Source organism: Caloenas nicobarica, chromosome 29 (genome assembly GCF_036013445.1).
Source record: "Caloenas nicobarica isolate bCalNic1 chromosome 29, bCalNic1.hap1, whole genome shotgun sequence".
In the NCBI taxonomy this organism is placed as follows: Eukaryota; Metazoa; Chordata; class Aves; order Columbiformes; family Columbidae; genus Caloenas; species Caloenas nicobarica.
In genome coordinates, this window is record NC_088273.1 from 605800 (window position 1) to 627914 (window position 22115).

At 63.0% G+C, this 22115-nt stretch overlaps 5 protein-coding genes across 8 annotated transcripts; 4 read left to right on the plus strand and 1 right to left on the minus strand.

Moving 5' to 3' along the window:
- Positions 1-332: 332 nt before the first annotated feature.
- On the plus strand, positions 333-5389 carry GNL3L (G protein nucleolar 3 like). The gene is made up of 15 exons (XM_065653301.1): positions 333-389; positions 476-513; positions 637-738; positions 816-932; positions 2479-2550; positions 2620-2755; positions 2849-2952; positions 3049-3193; positions 3264-3351; positions 3872-4055; positions 4162-4304; positions 4623-4753; positions 4829-4947; positions 5033-5204; positions 5301-5389. The coding sequence occupies exons 1-15, from the start codon at positions 377-379 to the stop codon at positions 5351-5353; spliced, it is 1617 nt and encodes a 538-aa protein (XP_065509373.1). The 5' UTR covers positions 333-376; the 3' UTR covers positions 5354-5389.
- Positions 5390-6365: 976 nt separating this feature from the next.
- Positions 6366-8350, plus strand: LOC135999751 (non-structural maintenance of chromosomes element 3 homolog). Its single transcript, XM_065653314.1, has 11 exons — positions 6366-6389; positions 6542-6597; positions 6695-6796; positions 6891-6954; positions 7052-7131; positions 7212-7306; positions 7423-7502; positions 7584-7626; positions 7703-7765; positions 8020-8134; positions 8221-8350. Exons 2-11 carry the CDS (start codon positions 6556-6558, stop codon positions 8281-8283), a joined length of 747 nt encoding a protein of 248 aa, XP_065509386.1. The 5' UTR covers positions 6366-6389; positions 6542-6555; the 3' UTR covers positions 8284-8350.
- On the minus strand, positions 8128-13136 carry PFKFB1 (6-phosphofructo-2-kinase/fructose-2,6-biphosphatase 1). Of its 3 annotated transcripts, XM_065653304.1 has the most exons (14): positions 11875-11971; positions 11543-11668; positions 11359-11455; positions 11196-11262; positions 10981-11055; positions 10633-10689; positions 10406-10527; positions 10112-10319; positions 9375-9521; positions 9180-9284; positions 8970-9099; positions 8816-8878; positions 8615-8679; positions 8128-8475 (listed from the first exon to the last, which is right to left on the minus strand). In XM_065653304.1, the coding sequence occupies exons 1-14, from the start codon at positions 11957-11959 to the stop codon at positions 8416-8418; spliced, it is 1407 nt and encodes a 468-aa protein (XP_065509376.1). In that variant the 5' UTR covers positions 11960-11971; the 3' UTR covers positions 8128-8415. The 3 variants fall into 3 exon arrangements, with proteins under 3 accessions (XP_065509376.1, XP_065509375.1, XP_065509374.1); XM_065653303.1 differs by lacking the exon at positions 11875-11971 and adding an exon at positions 12064-13136 and having other exon boundaries at positions 10406-10689; XM_065653302.1 differs by having other exon boundaries at positions 10406-10689.
- A 157-nt stretch (positions 13137-13293) lies between these two features.
- Positions 13294-18048, plus strand: HSD17B10 (hydroxysteroid 17-beta dehydrogenase 10). The gene is made up of 6 exons (XM_065653313.1): positions 13294-13368; positions 13460-13624; positions 16157-16321; positions 17050-17178; positions 17264-17372; positions 17474-18048. The coding sequence occupies exons 1-6, from the start codon at positions 13345-13347 to the stop codon at positions 17662-17664; spliced, it is 783 nt and encodes a 260-aa protein (XP_065509385.1). The 5' UTR covers positions 13294-13344; the 3' UTR covers positions 17665-18048.
- Positions 18049-18371: 323 nt separating this feature from the next.
- Positions 18372-21814, plus strand: NAA10 (N-alpha-acetyltransferase 10, NatA catalytic subunit). Of its 2 annotated transcripts, none has more exons than XM_065653315.1 (8): positions 18372-18467; positions 19376-19474; positions 19577-19635; positions 19772-19817; positions 20697-20812; positions 20948-20992; positions 21267-21351; positions 21467-21814. In XM_065653315.1, the coding sequence occupies exons 1-8, from the start codon at positions 18447-18449 to the stop codon at positions 21701-21703; spliced, it is 708 nt and encodes a 235-aa protein (XP_065509387.1). In that variant the 5' UTR covers positions 18372-18446; the 3' UTR covers positions 21704-21814. The 2 variants fall into 2 exon arrangements, with proteins under 2 accessions (XP_065509387.1, XP_065509388.1); XM_065653316.1 differs by having other exon boundaries at positions 18374-18467; positions 19310-19474.
- Positions 21815-22115: the final 301 nt, after the last annotated feature.

A 22115-nucleotide genomic window follows, 5' to 3' on the forward strand; every position in this document is an offset into this window, starting at 1 on the left:
CCCCCCACCCCCCCCGCCCTGTTTTTGGGGGGGGGACAGGGGTGCTGAAATAGGGGAGATCTCCCCCCCACCCCCACGAAATTATATATGAGAGGAGGCTCAGCCCCCTCCCCCACCCCCAAAATTGAGAGAAAAAGTTAAAAAAAAAAAAAAAAGGAATAAAAAAAGTGCACTCTTGGTAAGGGCAGTTCCGGTCGTTTTTGAGGGGAAATGGGGAGGGGGGGGCCGGAAGTGGTACCCGCCATCTTGGGTGCGGCAATGGCGCCGTGGCGGCCATATTTGGAGTGGCAGACCTCACACCTCCGGCGCCGGAAGTGACGCCGTAGCGAGGCGGAAGCCTCCACGCCGGCGTGAGTCGTTTGCGGGAGACGCAGGCATGACCCGCTCCCGTGAGTCCCGGGGAGGGTCTGGGGTGGGGGGCGGACCGGAGGGGTTTGGGGGAGCCCCCCCCGCTTCACTCTGCCCCTCTCCGCAGGGCGACAAGTGGAGGCCGCCCGCAGGAAGCGGGTCCAGGTGAGTCCAGAGTATGGGTGGGGTGGGGGGACGGAATTACCAGCCCCTCCAAGCCCGGGCGAGGGGGGTACCGGCACATTTTTGGGGTGCCACCCCCCCCCAACTGCGTATGTCCCCCCTCAGGGAAAACGCATGAAGGCAGCGGGGAAGAAAGACCCGGGGGTGCCCCAGCTGGGCCGCTTCACCACCCACCTCCAGCAGCAGAGCGAAAACAAGCAGAAAAGGGTAAGAAAACATAAAAAAGCGCAGGGGACTTGGGGGTGTCCCCCCGGATTTTGGACCCCCGCGCTGTGTCTCCGCAGGCGGCCGAGGCGAAGCGGCGGCGGGAGGCGGCGCGAGAGGCGGCGCTGGGACAGCGGCGGAGCTTGGACGGGATGCGGGAGGACGCGCTGCGGCGGCTGCGGGACTTCGAGCGCAAGGTGGGGGGGACACGCCCCACTTTGGGCTGGGGGGCTCCCCAAAGAACGGGGGGATTGGGCTGGGGGGGCTCCCCTTTGGAATCGGGATCCCCCTTTGGGCTGGGGGGGGCGCTCCCCATATAGTGGGGGGACACCCCCTTGGCATGGGGGATCCCCCTTTGGGCTCGGGGGGGCTCCCCATATAGTGGGGGGACACCCCGTTGGGATGGGGGATCCTCCTTTGGGCTGGGGGGGGGCTCCCCATATAGCGGGGGACACCCCCTTGGGATGGGGGATCCCACTTTGGGCTGGGGGGGGCTGCCCATATAGAAGGGGGACACCCTTTTGGGATGAGGGGATGAGGGATCCCCCTTTGGGCTGGGGGGGTTCCCCAAATAATGGGAGGACCTCCCTTTCGGCTGGGGGGGGCTCCCCTTTGGGATGGGGATCCCCCTTTGGGCTGAGGGGGGCACTCCCCATATAGTGGGGGGACACCCCCTTGGCATGGGGGATCCCCCTTTGGGCTCAGGGGGGCTCCCCATATAGCAGGGGGACACCCCTTTGGGATGGGGGATCCTCCTTTGGGCTGGGGGGGGTCCCCAAATAATGGGAGGACCTCCCTTTGGGCTGGGGGGGCTCCCCTTTGGGATGGGGATCCCCCTTTGGGCTGGGGGGGCTCCCCTTTGGGATGGGGATCCCCCTTTGGGCTGGGGGGGGCGCTCCCCATATAGTGGGGGGACACCCCCTTGGCATGGGGGATCCCCCTTTGGGCTCGGGGGGGCTCCCCATATAGCGTGGGGACACCCCCTTGGGATGGGGGATCCTCCTTTGGGCTGGGGGGGGGCTGCCCATATAGCGGGGGGACATCCCTTTGGGATGAGAGATCCCCCTTTGGGCTGGGGGGGTTCCCCAAATAATGGGAGGACCTCCCTTTGGGCTGGGGGGGCTCCTCTTTGGGATGGGGATCCCCCTTTGGGCTGGGGGGGGGCGCTCCCCATATAGCGGGGGGACACCCCCTTGGGATGGGGGATCCCCCTTTGGGCTCGGGGGGGCTCCCCATATAGCGGGGGGACACCCCCTTGGGATGGGGGATCCCAGTTTGGGCTGGGGGGGGCTGCCCATATAGCGGGGGGACACCCCTTTGGGATGAGGGGATGAGGGATCCCCCTTTGGGCTGGGGGGGTTCCCCAAATAATGGGAGGACCTCCCTTTGGGCTGGGGGGGCTCCTCTTTGGGATGGGGATCCCCCTTTGGGCTGGGGGGGGGCGCTCCCCATATAGCGGGGGGACACCCCCTTGGGAGGGGGCATCCCACTCTGGCCTGGGGGGGGCTCCCGAAATAATGGGAGGACCTCCCTTTGGGCTGGGGGGGAGCTCCCCAAATAGTGGGGGGACACCCCTTTGGGCTGGGGGCGCTCCTCAAATAACAAGGGGACACCCCTTTGGGATGGGGGATCCCCCTTTGGGCTAGAGGGTGTTCCCCAAATAGCAGGGGGACCTCCCTTTGGGCTGTGGGGGGGGCTCCTCAAATAGCGGGGGAACCCCCCGTAACTCGGGGTGTCACGTAGGAGGCGGCGGCGCCGCAGGTGGAAGCGCCAGAAGAGGCTTCACTGCGGCACTACGGGCGGGAGCTGCGCAAGGTGAGCGCCTTGGAGGGGCTTGGAAATTTTGGGGGGCTCCCGCCCCCCTGAACTCCGTTCTTTTGGCAGGTGCTGGCAGCGTCCGACGTGGTGCTGGAGGTGCTGGACGCCCGGGACCCCCAGGGTTGCCGCAGCCCGCAGCTGGAAGCCGCCGTCCGGCAATCCGGCCACCGCCAGCGCCTGGTGCTTGTCCTCAATAAAATCGGTACTGCTGGGGGGGCAGAAACATTTTGGGGGGCCCCCCGTGTTGTGCAGCTGGTGAGACGCCCCTTATTCGTGCGTTCTCCCCCCGGCCCAGACCTGGTGCCACGGGACGTAGTGGCTGCGTGGCTGAAATACCTGCGAGGCGAGTTCCCCACCGTGGCCTTCAAAGCGTGTACGCAGCAGCAGAGCCGCAACCTGGTGGGTCGAGGAGGAAAAAGGGGGCGTTGTGATTATAAAGGGGGGGTCAGGGGTAGCAGGGACCCCCGCTCACCCTCCTGAGCCCCCCCTCCGCAGAAGCAGAGCCGGCTGCCGGCAGCCACAGCCCCCGAGGAGGTGCTGGCGGGGGGGGCCTGCGTGGGCGCCGACTGTTTGCTCCGCGTCTTGGCCAACTACAGCCGCTCCGGGGAGGTGAAAACAACCATCACCGTGGGTGTCGTGGGTGAGTGGGGGGTCGGGAAGGGGTGGGGGAGTTTTAGGGACCCCGTTATTAATTAATTTCCCCCCGCCAGGGTACCCCAATGTGGGGAAGAGCAGCCTCATCAACAGCCTCAAACGCAGCCGTGCCTGCGGGGTGGGGGCCACGCCGGGAGTCACCAAGTAAGCCATGCCCCCTCCCCTGTGGGCGGAGCATAACCAGGCTCCACCCCTTATAGCAGAGATGCTTGTGTGGCCACACCTTCCTAGGGAGGGGCTTATGGACTCATGTGGGTGGAGCTTAATCGGGCTCCACCCTCTCATAGAGTGGCTTGTGAGGCCACACCCCCTGGGGGAGTGGCTTAAGCCCCCTGGGGGTGGAGCTTAATCGGGCTCCACCCTCTCATAGCAGAGAGGCTTGTGAGGCCACACCCCCTGGGGGAGTGGCTTACACCCCCTGGGGGAGTGGCTTAAGCCCCCTGGGGGTGGAGCTTAATCGGGCTCCACCCTCTCATAGCAGAGAGGCTTGTGAGGCCACACCCCCTGGGGGAGTGGCTTACACCCCCTGGGGGAGCGGCTTAAGCCCCCTGGGGGTGGAGCTTAATCGGGCTCCACCCTCTCATAGCAGAGTGGCTTGTGAGGCCACACCCCCCGGGGGGGGGGCGTGGCTTAAGGCCCCACCCCCTGACTCCGCCCCCTGCAGGTGCCTGCAGGCGGTGCAGCTGGACCGGCACATCCAGCTGCTGGACTGTCCCGGCGTCGTCATGGCAACGGGGACCCCCCCAAACGCCACCATCACCCCATTGAGGGGGGTCCTGGCCCCCGAAAAGCTGCAGGACCCCCTGGGTCCCGCCGCCGCTATCCTGCGCCGCTGCCCCCCTAAACAGGTGGGGAAGAACCACCCCCAGTTTGGCAGCTCAGGGGGTGTGACAGGACACTCCTGTGTGCCCCCCCCCCCCTTGATTTTGGGGTGTCATTGTCCCCCCTAAACAGCTGAGCGAGATTTACGGGGTCCCCCCCTGCGAGGACCCCCGGCAGTTCCTATCCCACCTGGCGCGGCGACAAGGGAGGCTCCGTCCCGGGGGGGTCCCGGACCCCCACGCTGCCGCCGTGGCCTTGCTGCGCGACTGGACCAGGTTGGGGACCCTCACCCTCTTTTTTGGGGGGCTGAGGGGGTTTCCTTGCACTCTGACCTCCTTTTGGTGGGTTGGAAGGGGGTCTCCCCACACCCTGTATCATTTAGGGGAGCTTAAGGGGATCTCCCCACACCCTAACCCCCTTTTAGGGGGGGTTGGGGTGTATCCCCACACTCTGAGCCCCTTTTTTTTGGGGGGTCTGGAGGTCTCCCCACACCCCAAACCCCTTTTGGAGTGGCTGGGGGGGTTCTCCCCACACCCCAACCCCCTTTTGGGGGGGTGTCCCCACACCCTGCCCCCTTTTTCTCCCCCTGACAGCGGCAAAATCTCCTACTACACCCACCCCCCCGAAACGCGGGGGGTGCAGCTGGAAGCCCAAATTCTACCAGCGCTGGGACCGGCGCTCGACCTGGACGCCCTGGAGAGGGGGGACGCTGAGGCGCTGGCGGGTGAGAAACAAGGGGGATTTCCCCCCTTTTTACACCCTGGCGTAAACCCCCAAACTCACCTGCCCCCCCCCGCAGCTGTCCCAGAGACGGTGACGGCCATCGGGTTGTCCCCGTGTGTCCCCGAGGGGGAAGACGCCGATAAATCCGATGGGGAGGAAGAAGCAGCCATGGAGGATGGCGATGGCGACCTGGAGGTGAGGAAGAAATTGTGGGGGGGTTATTCAGGGCTGGTTTTTTCGGGGGGGGGGGTGATGTTTTTATCACCGATCCCCCCACCAGCTCGGCGCGGTGACGGTGGAGCTGAAGCCCCGGGCGAAGCTGGGGGGATGCGGGGAGGGGTCCGCACCCCGTGCCCCCCGTCTGGAGGAGGTGGCCGCTCTCCCCCCGCTGCTCCAGGGCCAGGGGCTCCGCGCTGCCAGCAAACGGCGGAAAAAACTGCAAAAAAGAGCAGGTGAGCGAAAAAAAAGAATACACCCCCTTTTCCCTACCCCTGAACCCCCAAAATCCCCATAAAACTGGGACTTTCCCCCCCCCCCCCCCCCATCAGAAAAAATCGCCACGAAGCTTTCGGAGACGTTGGAGGCAGCCATGCAATTTTGAGAAGGACACGTTCACAGTATTTATGATTTTCTTTAAGAGAGAAATTATTAAAAAAAAAAAAAAAAAAAAAGTGTGTTTCTTTTAAATAAAAGCGCTGGTGGAACAAGGGTGCGATTTTTGGGGGGGGGGAGTCTCTCGACCAAGAGGTTGGATTATGGAGGTTTATGGGCAGGAAGGGGCCCCCAAATCCTCATGGAGGATTTTGGGGGGGGTCAGAATGGGGATGTGGGACCCCCCCCCCCCCAAAATTGGGGACCCTATTTTCCCTGAGGACTCAGTTCCCAGGGGGGGTTTAAATACCAAAATTGGGATCAAAGGGGGGGCTCAACTGTGTGTGGGGGGGCAATCAGAGGGGGGCTCCCCCCATTATTTAGGGCTCCCCCCATTATTTAGGGCTCCCCTCACTAGGGGTCCCCCCATTATTTAGGGCACCCGATTTTTACCTCCTAACCTTCCCCATCCCCTCCAGGGGGCAGCTTATGCCCCCCCCCCGATACAAATAAGCCCCCACAACCCTGCAGAGCACCCCAAAAGCCACCCTGGACCCCCCCTCCCCACAAACTCCCCTCAGCTTCACCCACCATTTTGTCCCCTCTCTCTCCACCCGAGGAGAAGGCTCTGGAGCACCGGGAGCTACACAGGTGTTTCAAATACCATTAATTAGGCGAGGGGAGGGGCTCAACCCGGCCATTTTGGGTGGGTTTTGCTTGGTTTTTTTTAAGTGTAGAAGCGCCGCCGGGCGCCATTTTGTCCCCCTGAGGCGAGGGGGCGCTTTTCCCGCCTTTTTCGCCCCGCGCGAGGCGACGCTCCCACCGCGTGGCGAGGAGGGGGGGAGAAAGGGGGCGGAGCGAGCGCTGGCGGCTCGGCCAATCGCGGTGCGGTGGGTGGGGAAGGGGGCGTGCGGCTCGGCCAATCGCGGTGCGGCGGGTGGGGAAGGGGGGCGGCGCTGGGGCCAATAGGAGGCGTGGCGGGCTGGGGTGGGCGTGGCTTTTGCGGGCGCATGCGCAGAGCGGGGAGCGGGCGTGGCGGGAAGCGGGTAACGGCGGCGGGAGGGGCTCGTTTTAACGGGCTCTTGTCGGGGGGTTTGCGGCCTCTTCGAAGGGGAAAAGCGAGGAGGGGATGCGGGGGACGGCGGGCGGAACCTCCTCGTCGCGGTTTCAGCCCGCTCGGCTCTTCTTTTTCCCTCAGTGTTGCCGTGAGAAATGTCCCAGAGGAAGCGCAGCAGAGGGTTGGGGCCCTCTCAGGTAAGGGGCTGCTCCCCCTTCCCCACCTCGTGTTCTCTCCCCTCTCTGGGTGCGGGGTGTCCCTCCACAGTAGCATCTCCCTGGTTTTGCCCCGCAGGGAGGCGATGGGGATGAGGATTTCAACCTGAGCCCGACGCCGTCGCACAGCCAGGTGCAGAGGAACCTGGAGAGGCGCTCCCAGGATCAAATAAATCAGAAGGTGGGTCAAGGCGATCCCCTCTTCCCCCCCTTTCCTGGGAAGATGCGTCTTAATTCCTTTGTTATCACTCAGCTTTTTGCTTTCCCCCGTGCAGGTGAGTGAGCTCGTTCAGTTTCTGCTTGTGAAAGACCAGAAGAAGATCCCCATCAAGAGGGCTGGTGAGTTATGGGGAGCCCCCCCTCCCAAAGCTTTGGGATCCCGGAAACCTCCCAGGTATCCAGGCTTCTTCAGCGATTCCCTCCCCTTTCTCTGCAGATATCCTGAAGAAAGTGATTGGGGATTATAGAGATGTTTACTCAGAGATTGTCAACCGAGCGGGCAGGACCCTGCAGCAGGTAAGGGGGCGGACGGGACATGGGGGAGTATTTTTAGGGGGCTGACACCCCCTATCGGGTTAACCCTTTTCCTCCCGCAGGTATTTGGGTTGCAGCTTGTGGAGATCGACACCAAACACCACATTTACATCCTCACCAGTGACCTGCCCCGTGCCGAGGGGGAGAACCTGCACCGGTGAGCTCGCCCATCAGCCCCTGGGATTTTGGTTTTTTGGGTAGAGGGCAGAACTTATCGGAGTGTCCCCCCCCACCATCCTTCTCACGCGGGTGACACCTCCCCGTGCGCCGCAGGGACAACCAGACGGCCAAACTGGGGCTCCTCATCGTCATCCTCAGCTTCATCTTCATGAAAGGCAACTCAGCCAAGGACGGTGAGTCCCCCCTTCACCCCTCACCCTGTCCCCCAATTCTTCTCTGCACCCCGCCTCCCTCACTGACACCCCCTTTTCCAGGCGCTGTGTGGGAATTTCTCCGCCGGCTCCGGGTGCAGCCAGGGTAGGATATTGCGGGGGGACAGACAAACAGCGACGGGGCTCGTTACTGCTGCCCCTCATTAACTCCCTGCCCTCAGGGAGCGACACGAGGTCTTTGGGGACGTCAGGAAGCTGGTGACGGAGGAGTTTGTGCGGCAGAAGTGAGTCTGGGGGAGGATTTGGGGCGGGGGGTCCCCATTTTTTGTCCCTCCCCCGGTGTGCACAGAGCAGCCCCGGCGCCAGCCTTGGCCGGGTTGTTTATACCGCACCGAAAAGCAAAAAAAAAAACCCGTAGCCTCCCCCCAACCCGGCGACTTGAGGGGTCTGTCGTGGGGCCGGGGAGCACCGGACACCCCCTTGAGGTCCCCCAAAATGTGCTGGGGTGGGGGGGCTTACTCACATCCCCCCTTTGCAGGTATTTAGAGATCACTCCCATTCCTCTGACGGACCCCCCTGAATTTAAGTATCAGTGGGGGCTGCGGGCGGCCAAGGAGACGTCCAAGAAGGACGTGCTGCGTTTTGTGGCGCAGGTAAGGCCGTGTTGGGGGGTGGTGGGGCACATTTTGGGGGGCCCCAGGGCTTGATTTGATCCCCCCTTTTTCTCCCACCCCCCCAGATCCAAAAGAAGGACCCTACGTTCTGGACAAGTCAATACAACGAGGCCGAGGCCACCCCTTGATGTCCCCAAACCCTGGGGGTTATTTCCCTGTTCCCCCAAAATAAAGGTGCCCTTTTTGGGGTGCAGTCCCACTATCTCCAGGCTCAGTTTAATTTTGGGGGGCCCCCCCCAGGAGATACACACACACACCCCTCAGTAGTGCTCGGGGACAGTGACCAGAGCTTCAGCTGGGAGGCGGCTGATGTCAACATTCTGCGGGGTGAAGATGGGTTTTAGGGGGGGCTCCCCAAAATCTAACACCCCCCCAGTCTCTGAGGGGGGATTAGTGAGATCACCACCTTCTTTTTGGGGTGTTTTGGATTTTTCTGGGGGGGAGGGCACCCCCTTTTACCTGGGGTCGCTCGCGGTGGGTGTTCACCGCTTCCACATTGAGGAAGATGGATTCCACCTCACAACCTGGGTCCACGGGGAGGAGAAACCCAGCTATAGCTCCCCCTTTTTTGGATGGGACTGTCCCCATTTTGGGGGTACACAACCCCCCTTTTTTGGAGTGGGACACCCCCCTTTTTTGGGGGGACACCACCCCACTCACCATAAGCCACAGGGGTCAGCTTGAGGACCGTGTGTAGGGGACACTTGAGGTAGGGCAGCTCATCTTGAAGGGGCAAAAACAGGGTAAAGGGGGGGGCTGATGGATTTGGGGATGTCCCCAAAATGTCCCTAATTGTCCCCAAACCGCCCCTCACCCGCGCTTTTGTCCAGGAAATAAGCCAGCAGGCAGCGCATGACAGCTTGGTGGCAGATGACCAGCACGTTCTCCTGCCGCTCCAGCTCCATGATGACGGGTTCCAGCCGCTGTACCAGGTCCTCGTAGGACTGGGGAGGGGGACGTCAGGGGGTAGGGGGGTCTCCAAAACCTTGCGCACCCCTTTTTTGGTTTGGGGCAGGGGGGTTACCTCGCCTTTGGGGTAACGATAACGATATTTATCCTGGTCGCGGAGGGCGAATTCTTGGGGGTAGCGCTCTTGGATCTCCTCATAGGTCATCTCCTCGCAGACGCCCTGTGGGGTGGGGATTTTGGGGGTTCAGGGGGATTAATTTGGGGGGGTTTCGCCCCCGAAAAGTGTGTTGGGGGGGAACACACGACTCACGGCGTCAATCTCGTTCAGGGCTTTCCACTGCTCGTAAGGGACCCCCAGGGCCTCGGCCGTCTCGATGGTGCGTTTCATGTGGCTGGTCCAAACCTTCAGCTCCCGGATGGTTTGGCTGCGGATGAACTGGGCCAAGGCCTGGGCGTACTGGGAAGGGGCGTGGCTAGTGGGGGACACGCCCCCAAGGGTGTGGTTTGGCCACGCCTTTAGGGTGGGGCACTCCAGCTGGCCACACCCCTCAGGTAGTGGTAAGGGTGGGGCTGTAGCTCCCTTGGCTCCTCCCCTTGGGGGCGTGGCCTCCTCCCCTGGCTCCACCCCTTTGTGGTCCCCCATGGGGTGGCTGCTGGGGGGCGTGGCTTCCTCTGGCCACACCCCCTGTCTGTGGGTGGGGTCTGACCTGTGTCCATGGTGTTGTTTGTGGGTGTGGCCTTCTCTTAGCCCCACCCCCTCCCTGTGGAGGCAGCTCTCTGGGGGCGTGGCCTGCTCTCTTAGCCCCGCCTCTCCCCTGTGGTTCTAAGGCTGTGGGTGTGGCCTCCCTTGGCTCTGCCCCCTGTCCTCCCTGGGGTGACACTGGTGGGTGTGGCCTCCCTTAGCTCCACCCCCTGACCTTAACCTCACCCCTCCCTGGGGTGACTCTGGTGGGTGTGGCCTTTCTCTTAGCCCCGCCCCCTGCCTTTAGCCCCGCCCCCCTGCCACTCCCTCTGTCCCCAGCCCCCTCCCATGCCCCCGTCCCCAACCTGCTGCCCCCGGGGGGACAAGCCGGAGTCCCCCCCGATGCGGCCCCGCAGGTTGAGCTGGCTCTCGCCGTGGCGGCTCAGGTAGATGGCGCGGGGCGTGACGTGGATGTTCATCAGGTAGTAGACGGTGCGGCTCTGGATGTGGCCCTGCACGCGGTTCGCCAGGTACCGCACGCCCACGTCGAAGATCTTGATGTAGGACAGCCCGCTTTGCGACACGGGGGGGGGGTCCCTAATTTAGTCTCCAAGTTAAGGAGGGTTTTGGGGACACATATGGGGGTGGGGGGGGGTCACCTGTCCAGCTGCTCGTCCAGGGGCTCATAGGTGGCTTTGTAGCACTCGATGCGTTGGAGGAAATCGGCCACCACCTCGTCCTGCGCGCAGCCCTTGTAGTCGGGGCTGCTCAGCTTCACTTGCTGGGGGGGGACATGAGTTGGGGGGGGCCGCACACACTTGGGGACCCCCAGGGTCCTCATTGTCCCCTCCCCAGGGTCCTCATTGTCCCCTCCCCAGGTTCTCACCTTGATGTTCTCCTCGATGATGGTGGGGTCGTCGCAAATGGACTCAACGAAGAGAACCTGAGGGGGTGGAAAAGAGCCCCCCCCCAAAAAATGGGGTTACCAATGCCCCTCCCGCTGTGAGCACCCCCAAAACTGCCACTGTCCCCTCTATATTGTGAACCCCTGTAAAATAGTGTCACTGTCCCCCCCCATGCTGTGAACACCCCAAAACAGTTCTACCACCTCCACCTTGCTGTGACCCCCCCCAAAACAGTTCCACAACCCCCCCAGTGTGCTGTAGAGCCCCCCCAAGCAGCGCTACAGCCCTCCCCGCAATTTTATAAGCGCCCCCTCCCCGAAATTCGGTACCTTGTAGCCGTTCTCCTTGGCAAACTGCAGGATCAGATCCCGGCGTTCCCGCGTCGTGTTGGTGGCATCAAACACCTGAGGGTTTGGGCGGGGGGGGGGGCGCAATTCAGCACCCCCCCCCCAAAAAAAAAGGGGGGGAGGGCAGTTTACCCCTTGGCAGGGGATTTTTGCACGCGGGGCGGGCTGGTTTGTATAAATTTTGGGGGGGGTCTTACCGCAACCTGCCCCTCCTCAGAGCTCAAGTAGGTGCGGACGTCCTTAAGGGCGGCCAGGGCGCACTGCCTGGGGGGGGGGGCAGGCAGAATTTTGGGGGGGGGGGGCTACCAGCTGTGGCCCCCCCCCCCCAAATTGCCCCTGAGGGCCCCCCCCCGTATTAACCTGCGGATTTTCATGGCCTCCTCGTTATCGTGACGAAAAAACTCGAAGCTCTTGTAGCTCTGCACCGCTTCGCGCCGGTACTGCCCCACGTTAAATACTAAAAAATCCCGGGGAGGGGGGGGGGGGTGTTAAGGGTACCTCAACCCCCCCCCCCCTTAAATCCCCCCCATCCCCAAATACTCACCCCGCGTGGGCGTCCCGATCCAATTAAGATAACGAGTCAGCTTACGGGAAATGTAAGTCTTGCCGCGCGCCGGTAGCCCCACCAAAATCACCATGGTGGGGCAGTTGGTAAATTGGGGGACTGAGGCTGGGGGGGACACAATATTTTAGGGGAGGGGGGAATGTAATTTTTTAGCCCCCCCCCCCCCAATTAGCTTTTGCCCCCCCCAAACCCCTCCTGTACCCCAATTTAAGCGGGGTAAATCCCTCCGGCTGTGTTTGGGGAGGATTTGTCCCCTTCATGGCCAGTTTTACGCGCCCCCCCCCCTTAAAAAAATCCCCCCCCCCACTTACATCCCCGTCGCAAGCGGGGGGTGCGCAGGGGGACCCACACTTTTTGCAGGGGGGTCTGCGTCAGCTGCCCCGATGCCGCCGCCATCTCTTTGCCCTGTGCCCTTGTCACCGGGTCAATGTCCCCACGGTAACGCTCTGTGTCCCCCCCCCCCGTCCCGTGTTCCCCCCCCCGCCCCCGCCAGCTCGTACCTGGGATTTTGGGTGTTTTCTCCTCCATTTTGGGGCCCGGGGGGGGGGACAGGCGGGTGCCCCGAGAAGGTCAGAGGTAACGTTACACCCTGGCAGGTCGCCGGGTTGGGACGGAGGAAGGGACAAGGAGGGGGACAGGGACAAGGGGGGGGGGCCTGAATGCGTCCCTTTGGGGGGGCCTCATCCTGCCCCTTAAGGGTCCTGATCCTGTCACCTCAGTGGTCTCGGTCCTGTCACCTTGGGGGTCCTGATCTTGTCCCCTCAAGGGTCCCGATTCTGCCCCTTTGGGGGCCTGATCCTGTCACCTTGGAGGTCTCAGTCCTGTCACTTCGGGGGTCTTGATCCTGTCCCCTGGGGGGGTCTGATCCTGTCCCCATGGGGGTCCTGGTCTTGTCACCTTGGAGGTCTCAGTCCTGTCACTTTGGGGGTCTTGATCCTGTCCCCTGGGGGGGTCTGATCCTGTCCCCATGGGGGTCCTGATCTTGTCACCTTGGAGGTCTCAGTTCTGTCACTTCGGGGGTCTTGATCCTGTCACCTGGGGGGGTCTGATCCTGTCCCCATGGGGGTCCTGGTCTTGTCACCTTGGGGCTCCTGATCTTGTCACCTTGGAGTTCTCAGTCCTGTCACTTTGGGGGTCCCGATCCTGTCCCCTTGGGGACCCGATTCTGTCCCCATGGGCTCCTGCCCCCTCAGGGGTCTCAGTCCTGTCCCTTTAGGGGTCCAGTGTCCCCTCGGGGGGTCTCAATCTTGTCCCCTTGTGGGGGGGTCTCAACCCAGTCACCTTGGAGGGCCTGATCCTGTCACTTTGGGGGTCCCGATCCTGTCCCCTTGGGGACCTGATTCTGTCCCCGTGGGCTCCTGCCCCGTCGCGGGGGGGTGTCGGTCCTGTCCCTGGGGGTGTCCCCTGTCCCCGGGGGTGTCCCCTGTCCTGGGGGGGGTGTCCCCTGTCCTGGGGGGGGTGTCCCCTGTCCCCGGGGGTGTCCCCTGTCCTGGGGGTGTCCCCGTCCTGGGGGGGGTGTCCCCTGTCCTGGGGTGGTGTCCCCTGTCCTGGGGTGGTGTCCCCTGTCCCCGGGGGTGTCCCCTGTCCTGGGGTGGTGTCCCCTGTCCCGTTCCCCCTTCCCGTCCCAGTCCCTCCCGCTTCCCTCGCCCCGCCCCCTCCTCCAAGCCCCGCCCCCTCCTCCAAGCCCCGCCCCCTCCTCCAAGCCCCGCCCCTTCCCAAAGCCCCGCCCCCTCCAAGCCCCGCCCCGGTGCCGCCCCGCGCTCTGATTGGCCAGAAGCGCCATGGCCGCCGTTCGCAGCGTGAAGGTACCGGGGACCCCCAGGAAGGGGCAGGGGGGGGGGCCCGTCCTCCCCACTGACCCCCGCACCCCGTTTTGTGTGTGTGTGTCCCCCCCAGGGGCTGGTGGCGCTGGTGACCGGCGGGGCCTCGGGGCTGGGCCGGGCCACGGCGGAGCGGCTGCTGGGGCACGGGGCGCGGGTGGCGCTGCTGGACCTGCCGGCGGCCCCGGGGGGACAAGTGGCCGCGGAGCTGGGGGAGCGCTGCGTGTTCGCCCCCGCCGACGTGAGCGCTGGGGGGGGCACCGCCGGGGGGGGGGGGCACATGGATGGGGGGAGGGGACACATGGATGGGGGGGGGGGGGTCACCGCCGGGGGGGGGGGCACATGGATGGGGGGCGTCACCTCCATGGGGGGTCACATCAATGGGGGGGGTCACATCAATGGGGGGTTCATCTCTATGTGGGGTCATCTCCATGGGGGGGTCACATCAATGGGGAGGTCACCTCCATGGGGGGGTCGCATCAATGGGGGGGTCACATCAATGGGGGGTTCATCTCTATGTGGGGTCATCTCCATGGGGGGTCACATCAATGGGGGGGTCACATCAATGGGGGGTTCATCTCTATGTGGGGTCATCTCCATGGGGGGGTCACATCCATGGGGGGGTCACATCAATGGGGAGTTCATCTCTATGTGGGGTCATCTCCATGGGGGGTCACATCAATGGGGGGTCATATCCATGGGGGGTTCATCTCTATGTGGGGGTCACATCCATGGGGGGGTCACATCAGTGGGGAGTTCATCTCTATGTGGGGTCATCTCCATGGGGGGTCCCATCAATGGGGGGTCATATCCATGGGGGGTTCATCTCTATGTGGGGGTCACATCCATGGGGGGGTCACATCAATGCGGGGGTCACCTCCATGGGGGGGTCACATCAATGGGGGGGGTCACATCAATGGGGGGTTCATCTCTATGTGGGGTCATCTCCATGGGGGGTCACATCAATGGGGGGTCATATCCATGGGGGGTTCATCTCTATGTGGGGGTCACATCCATGGGGGGGTCACATCAATGCGGGGGTCACCTCCATGGGGGGGTCACATCAATGGGGGGGTCATCAATGGGGAGTTCATCTCTATGTGGGGTCATCTCCATGGGGGGTCACATCAATGGGGGGTCATATCCATGGGGGGTTCATCTCTATGTGGGGGTCACATCAATGGGGAGTTCATCTCTATGTGGGGTTATCTCCATGGGGGGGTCACATCAATAGGGAGGTCACCTCCATGGGGGGGTCACATCAATGGGGGGTTCATCTCTATGTGGGGGTCACGTCCATGGGGGGGTCACATCAATGGGGAGTTCATCTCTATGTGGGGTCATCTCCATGGGGGGTCACATCAATGGGGGGTCATATCCATGGGGGGGTTCATCTCTATGTGGGGGTCACGTCCATGGGGGGGTCGCATCAATGGGGGGTCACATCAATGGGGAGTTCATCTCTATGTGGGGTCATCTCCATGGGGGGGGTCACATCAATGGGGAGGTCACCTCCATGGGGGGGTCACATCAATGGGGGGGGTCACATCAATGGGGGGTCATATCCATGGGGGGTTCATCTCTATGTGGGGGTCACATCCATGGGGGGGTCACATCAATGCGGGGGTCACCTCCATGGGGGGGTCACATCCATGGGGGGGTCACATCAATGGGGAGTTCATCTCTATGTGGGGTCATCTCCATGGGGGGTCACATCAATGGGGGGTCATATCCATGGGGGGTTCATCTCTATGTGGGGGTCACATCCATGGGGGGGGGTCACATCAATGCGGGGGTCACATCAATGGGGAGTTCATCTCTATGTGGGGTCATCTCCATGGGGGGGGTCACATCAGTGGGGAGGTCACCTCCATGGGGGGGTCACATCAATGGCGGGGGGTCACATCAATGGGGGGTTCATCTCTATGTGGGGGTCACGTCCATGGGGGGGTCACATCAATGGGGGGTCATATCCATGGGGGGTTCATCTCTATATGGGGGTCACATCCATGGGGGGGTCACATCAATGCGGGGGTCACCTCCATGGGGGGGTCACATCAATGGGGGGGGGTCACATCAATGGGGGGTTCATCTCTATGTGGGGGTCACGTCCATGGGGGGGTCGCATCAGTGGGGGGGTCACATCAATGGGGGGTTCATCTCTATGTGGGGTCATCTCCATGGGGGGGTCACATCAATGGGGAGGTCACATCAGTGGGGGGGTCACATCAATGGGGGGTCATATCCATGGGGGGTTCATCTCTATGTGGGGGTCACATCCATGGGGGGGTCACATCAATGGGGAGTTCATCTCTATGTGGGGTTATCTCCATGGGGGGGTCACATCAATGGGGAGGTCACCTCCATGGGGGGTCACATCAATGGGGGGTTCATCTCTATGTGGGGGTCACGTCCATGGGGGGGTCGCATCAATCGGGGGGTTCATGTCCCTGTGGGGATCCTCCTTGATTTGGGGGTCCTTGACATAGGGGTCCGCCTCGATGTGGGGGTGCAAATTGCTGGGGGGGGTCCACCTTGATGTGGGGGTTCATCTCCATGGGGGGGTCCAAATTGCTGGGGGGGGTCCACCTTGATGTGGGGGTTCATCTCCATGGGGGGGTCCAAATTGCTGGGGGGGGGTCCACCTTGATGTGAGGGTTCATCTCCATGGTGGGGTCCACCTCATAATGGGGCTCCACCTTGATTTGAGGGATTCAGCTCAATGTGGGGGGGTCCACCTTGATGTGGGGGGTCCATTTTGTCGCCCCCCCAGGTGACATCAGCTGAGGACGTTAGTGCCGCCTTGACCTTGACCCAGAAGGAGTTTGGGCGGCTGGACCTGGTGGTGAATTGCGCCGGTGTCGGCATCGCTGTCAAGACCTACAACAGCAAGAAGGACAAGGTGCACGAGTTGGAGGACTTCCAGAGGGTCATCAACGTGAGTGTGGGGCGCGTTTGGGGGTGTCCCTGGGCAATGAGATGGTTTTGGGGTGTCCGTGGTCAATGGGGTGGCTGTGGGGTGTCTCCAGTCAATGGAGTGGTTGTGGGGTGTCCATGATCAATGGGGCAAGTGTGAGTGGCCCAGATCAACTGGGTGGTTGTGGGGTGTCCATGGTCAACGGGGTGGTTGTGGGGTGGCCCAGGTCAACGGGGTGGTTGTGGGGTGTCCATGGTCACCTGGGTGGTTGTGGGGTGGCCCAGGTCAATGGGGTGGTTGTGGGGTGTCCATGGTCACCTGGGTGGTTGTGGGGTGACCCAGGTCAACGGGGTGGTTGTGGGGTGTCCATGGTCACCTGGGTGGTTGTGGGGTGGCCCAGGTCAACGGGGTGGTTGTGGGGTGTCCATGGTCACCTGGGTGGTTGTGGGGTGGCCCAGGTCAACGGGGTGGTTGTGGGGTGTCCATGGTCACCTGGGTGGTTGTGGGGTGGCCCAGGTCAATGGGGTGGTTGTGGGGTGTCCATGGTCACCTGGGTGGTTGTGGGGTGGCCCAGGTCAACGGGGTTGGCCTCAAGGTTGGTCATGACCTTGGGGTCCAACATGCTCATGGTATCTCCCCAACCAACGGGGTGACCTTGTGGGTCAAGGGTGGCCCTAGGCCCAGCACGGGGGTGTCAGCAGGATTTGGGGGGGGTGTCCCCAAAGCCACCCCAAATCTCCCTCCCCCAGGTCAACCTGGTGGGGACCTTCAACGTCATCCGCCTCAGCGCCCGCGTGATGAGCCAGAACAAACCCGACCCCGACGGCCACCGCGGGCTGGTGGTCAACACGGCCAGCGTGGCCGCCTTCGAGGGGCAGGTGACAACCGGGGACGCTTTGAGGTGGGGGGGGGGACGGTGGTGGGGGGGACCCCAAAACCATCCCACGTGTCCTTCCTTCACAGGTGGGTCAAGCGGCTTATTCGGCCTCCAAGGGCGGGATCGTGGGGATGACCCTCCCGATCGCCCGCGACCTGGCGCCGCTGGGGATCCGCGTGGTCACCATCGCTCCGGGTAGGACTGGGGACACCTCGGGTGGGGAAATGGGGACACAAACCCCCGACTCACCACGTGCTTTTTTTTTTTTTTTTTTGGGTGGGGGGGGTGTTCCTCAGGGTTGTTCTCCACCCCGTTATTGGCCGGTTTGCCCGAACGCGTTCGGACTTTTTTGGGCCAACAAGTGCCTTTTCCGTCACGGTTGGGACACCCCGCTGAATACGCCCACCTCGTCCAAGCCTTGGTGGAGAACCCCATGGTCAACGGGGAGGTCATCAGGTTGGACGGTGCCCTCCGCATGCAGCCCTAAATTTTGGGGGGACCCCCCCCCCCCCATACCCCAATTTTGGGGGGTGTGGGGGGGTGTCTGGGGACCACAGGGGTGGAAGACCTGACCGGACACGCTCTAGTATGGAAACACTGCAAAGGTGTGGGCTGGGGACACCTCCACGAGTGGGGACATCCTCCCCAAAAACTGGGGATACCCCCCCCCCCCCAAAAAAAATGGGGATACCCCCCAAAAAGTGGTGGTACCCACCCCAAATGGAGAATACTGCTGGAATTTGGGGACACCTTCCCCCCGCACACTGGACCAGAGGCTGGGACACCCCACGATGGGGACCTTGCCCGGGCGTGGGGACCCCCGTGGGGTCCCGGTCTCCCCCCGCCCCGCAATAAAACGTGTTCAGCCGTGGTGGGTGTCCTGTCCGCTGCCCCGCCTCTTCTCCCTTCCTATTGGTTCAAGCCGTTGTCAGTCTTCGCTCCGCCAGGCGTGATTGGGCAGGGGGAGGGTGGGAGAGGGTAAAGCCCGCCCTACCGGAATGCGGTTGTGATTGGTTGGCAACGGCTGAGTTGTGGGTGGGAGTCTCCTCTGATTGGCTGAAAACAAGGCGGAGGGAGAGTGGGCGGTATCTTATGCTCTCAGGGCCGTCAGCGATTGGCTAGAGCGTTTGTCAGTACGCGGCAGGGGCGGGATAAGTGGGGTGGGCGGGCTTAGCGCTGATTGGCTGGTGTGGGTCCTTCCGCCGGAAGCGGCCCGGGAGGCGAGAGAGGGAGAGGGACGGCGGCGGAGCCGGCGGGGAGGCCGCGACCATGAACATCCGGAATGCGCGGGTGGGTGACCCCGGAGAGGGGAGAACCGGCGTCCCGGAGGGGCCGGGGGGGGAGTTGGGGTCCCGGGAAGGGGTGCGGGCATCGGTAGAAGGAGCGTTTAGCTTCGGGGAGGGGGGAACCGAGGTCTGGTAGTGGGTGTGAGAGGGACACCGGGCCCTGGGGGCGGTTCCGAGGGGGACACCGGGCCCTGGGAGGGGTTCCGAGGGGGACACCGGGCCCTGGGAGGGGTTCCGAGGGGGACACCGGGTCCTTGTGGGGGGCTCTGAGGGGGACACCGGGCCCTGGGGGGGGTTCCGAGGGGGACACCGGGTCCCGGGGGGGCTCTGAGTGGGACACCGGGTCCTTGCGGGGGGCTCTGAGGGGGACACCGGGTCCCGGGGGGGCTCTGAGGGGGACACCGGGTCCTTGCGGGGGGCTCTGAGGGGGACACCGGGCCCTGGGGGGGGTTTCGAGGGGGACACCGGGTCCCAGGGGGGCTCTGAGGGGGACACCGGGCCCTGGGGGGGGTTCCGAGGGGGACACCGGGTCCCGGGGGGGTCTGAGGGGGACACTGGGTCCTTGCGGGGGGCTCTGAGGGGGACACCGGGCCCTGGGGGGGGTTTCGAGGGGGACACCGGGCCCTGGGTGGGGTTCCGAGGGGGACACCGGGTCCCGGGCGGGGTTCTGAGGGGGATACCAGGCCCTGGGGAGGAGGAACTGGGGTCCCATGGAGAGGCTGAGGGGCCCAGCAGACCCGGGTGGGGGGTCCCTGTGAGGCACCTTGGCCGGGATCCCCCACCCCTGTGGGCCCCACAGCTCTCAGGCAGCACCGACACCCATTTTGGGGCGTTCTCCCCACCCAGGGTGTCGGTGCTGTCACCCCGGGGCCGTTTCGGGTGGCGCCGCCCTGACGTGTGTCCCCCCCCCAGCCTGAGGACCTGATGAACATGCAGCACTGCAACCTGCTCTGCCTGCCCGAGAACTACCAGATGAAATATTATTTCTACCACGGGCTCTCTTGGCCACAGGTACCTCCCCCTCCCGCCTCCCGGACGCCGGGGTCCCTTTTTGGAACACCTGGGTGCCCCCCAGGGTCCCCCCCGTGACTCCCTTTCCTCCCTCCACCCCAGCTTTCCTACATCGCTGAGGATGAGAACGGGAAGATCGTGGGTTACGTCTTGGCTAAGATGTGAGTGTGGTTTAGGGGGGCTCTGTCCCCCTCTTTCCTTTTTTTATGGGGGGGTGTGTTAGTGTTGGAGGGAGATGCTGACAGGATTTGGGGGTGTCATGCCCCCCCCAAACTTCTCACCACTGTCGTTTGGCAGGGAGGAGGATCCCGATGACGTCCCACACGGGCACATCACGTCTCTGGTAGGCAGCAGCGGGGGGTGACCAGAGCATTTGGGGGGGGATTTGGGGTGCTATTGAAGTGGATCAGAAAGTTTTGGGGGGCTCCTGGAGGGGTTTGGGGGGCTCTTAAAATGGGTCCAAAGGTTTGGGGTGCTATTTAAGAGGATTTGAGGGGGTTTTGGGGGGCTCCTTGAGGTGTTTTGGGAGCATTTGAGGGGCTTTGGGGCCTCTTTGAGAGGTTTTGGGGTGCTCTTCAAGCGGCTCAGAGCATTTGGGGGCACGGAAAGAATTTTGGGGTGCTCTTGAGGGTCTGCTTGGGCTCTTGGAGGGATATGGGGGCTCTTGGAGTGAGTCTGAGGATTTTGGGGGCTCCTTGAATGATTTTGGGGGTTCTTTGAGGTGTTTGGGGGTGCTGTTGGAGTGGGTCAGAGGGTTTTGGGGTCACTTGAGGGATTTTTGAGGGCTCCTTGAGGGTCTGTGGTGGCTGTTTGAGAGTTTTGGGGGGCTCTCGGAGTGGGTCTGAACATTTTGGGGGGGCTCTTGGAGTGCGTGTGGCCATTTTTGGGGCTCCTCAATGTTGTCTGGCAGCTATCTTAGAACTTTGGGGACACTTGTGAAGTTTTGGGGTGCTCTTTCAGGATATGGGGGGGGCTCTTGGATCGCTTCCAAGAATTTGGGGGGGCTCCGAGGGCTTTTTGGGGGGTGCTTGAAGGATTTTTGGGCGCCGTCTTTGAGGATTTTTTGCTCCTTTTTGAAGCTTTTGGCAGCTTTTTTAGATGAAATTTCAGTGTGTTGGGGGCTGCCGGTGATCTGGGGGTGCTGGGGGAATTTTGGGGGTACCCTGGGGGGGGTTTTGGGGTACCCCACGATGGTTGTGACCCTCCCCCGAAAATAAACCAGGCGGTGAAGCGCTCGCATCGACGCCTGGGGCTGGCGCAGAAGCTGATGGACCAGGCGTCCCGCGCCATGATCGAGAACTTCAACGCCAAGTACGTCTCGCTCCACGTCCGCAAGAGGTAAAGCCCCCCCCAAAATACAACTTGGGGGACCCCCCCAAATCATAAACCACTCGGGAACCCCCTGGGGGCCCCCCAAAAAATAACAGCACCCCTCAAAAGTAACACACCCTCCCTTTTTTTTTCGGTCGGCAGCAACCGGGCGGCTTTGCATCTCTACTCCAACACTCTCAACTTCCAGTGAGTTTGGGGGGGGCTGGGGGCAGTTTGGGGGGGGTGGGGGGTGCTGTGGGTTTGGGGGGGCGCTGGGGGAGTGGGGGGTTGATGTGGGGGGTATTTGGACCTGATGGTGGAGATTTAAGAGACTTTCCAACCACACTGAGCGACAAAATGGGGTATAGGCTGGGCAGGGGGCAACTCAAAACCCACACCCCTGTGCCCCCCCCTCCCCAAAATACCCCCCGCATGTGTGTGCACCCCAAATAACCACTGTGTGCGTGCCCCCCCCCGCCAGGATCAGCGAGGTGGAGCCCAAATACTACGCGGACGGGGAGGACGCCTACGCCATGAAGCGCGACCTCACCCAAATGGCAGATGAGGTGAGACCGCCCCCCCCCCCTTTTTTTTTTTTTTTACCCCTTTAGAGCCCCCCCCAAATCTTTTTTACCCCCCCCCGCCCAGGACCTCTCTAACCCCCTTTTTCCGCCGCAAAAGCTGCGGAAGCAGGTGGAGCAGAAGGAGCGCGGCCGCCCCCCGGCTCTCGCTGAGCCCCCCCGGGGTGGGGGGGAGGGGGTTTGTGGAAGCGGGGGGCCCCCCCCCCACCCTCCCGCCATGCCCCCCCCTCCTCCTGAAGATGGGGGGGCCGACAGCAAAGACCTCAGCGAGGTCAGCGAGACCACTGAGAGCACCGACGTCAAAGACAGCTCCGAAGCCTCCGATTCTGCCTCATAGGGGCCCCCCCCAAAACCCTGAGACACACCCCCCCCCCCCAAAAAAATCCCTGGGACCCCCCCTGGGTGCTGGGGCTGGGGGGGGGGGGGCAATAAATCCCCTCCCTCTCCAGCCTGTTGCCTCTTCTCTCTCCCTCCCCATTGTTTGGGGGGGGTTGTGGCCCTTCTGGGGGGTGCAGAGCAATTTGGGGGGGCTCATTTTCCACTTCCCCCCCCACCCCCGGCCATAGGCGAAGCTGTGGGACCGCGAGGGGGCGTGGCTAAGCAGCGCCACGCCCCTCCGCGCTGATTGACACCCGCCAGCAGTGCGGGTGGTTGTCCATGTGGAGGGGCGTGGCCTCCGCTACTCCCTCACGTTCTGATTGGTGGGGGCGCGGCATTGCCGCCCGCTGATTGGTGCGGACGCGCCGCGG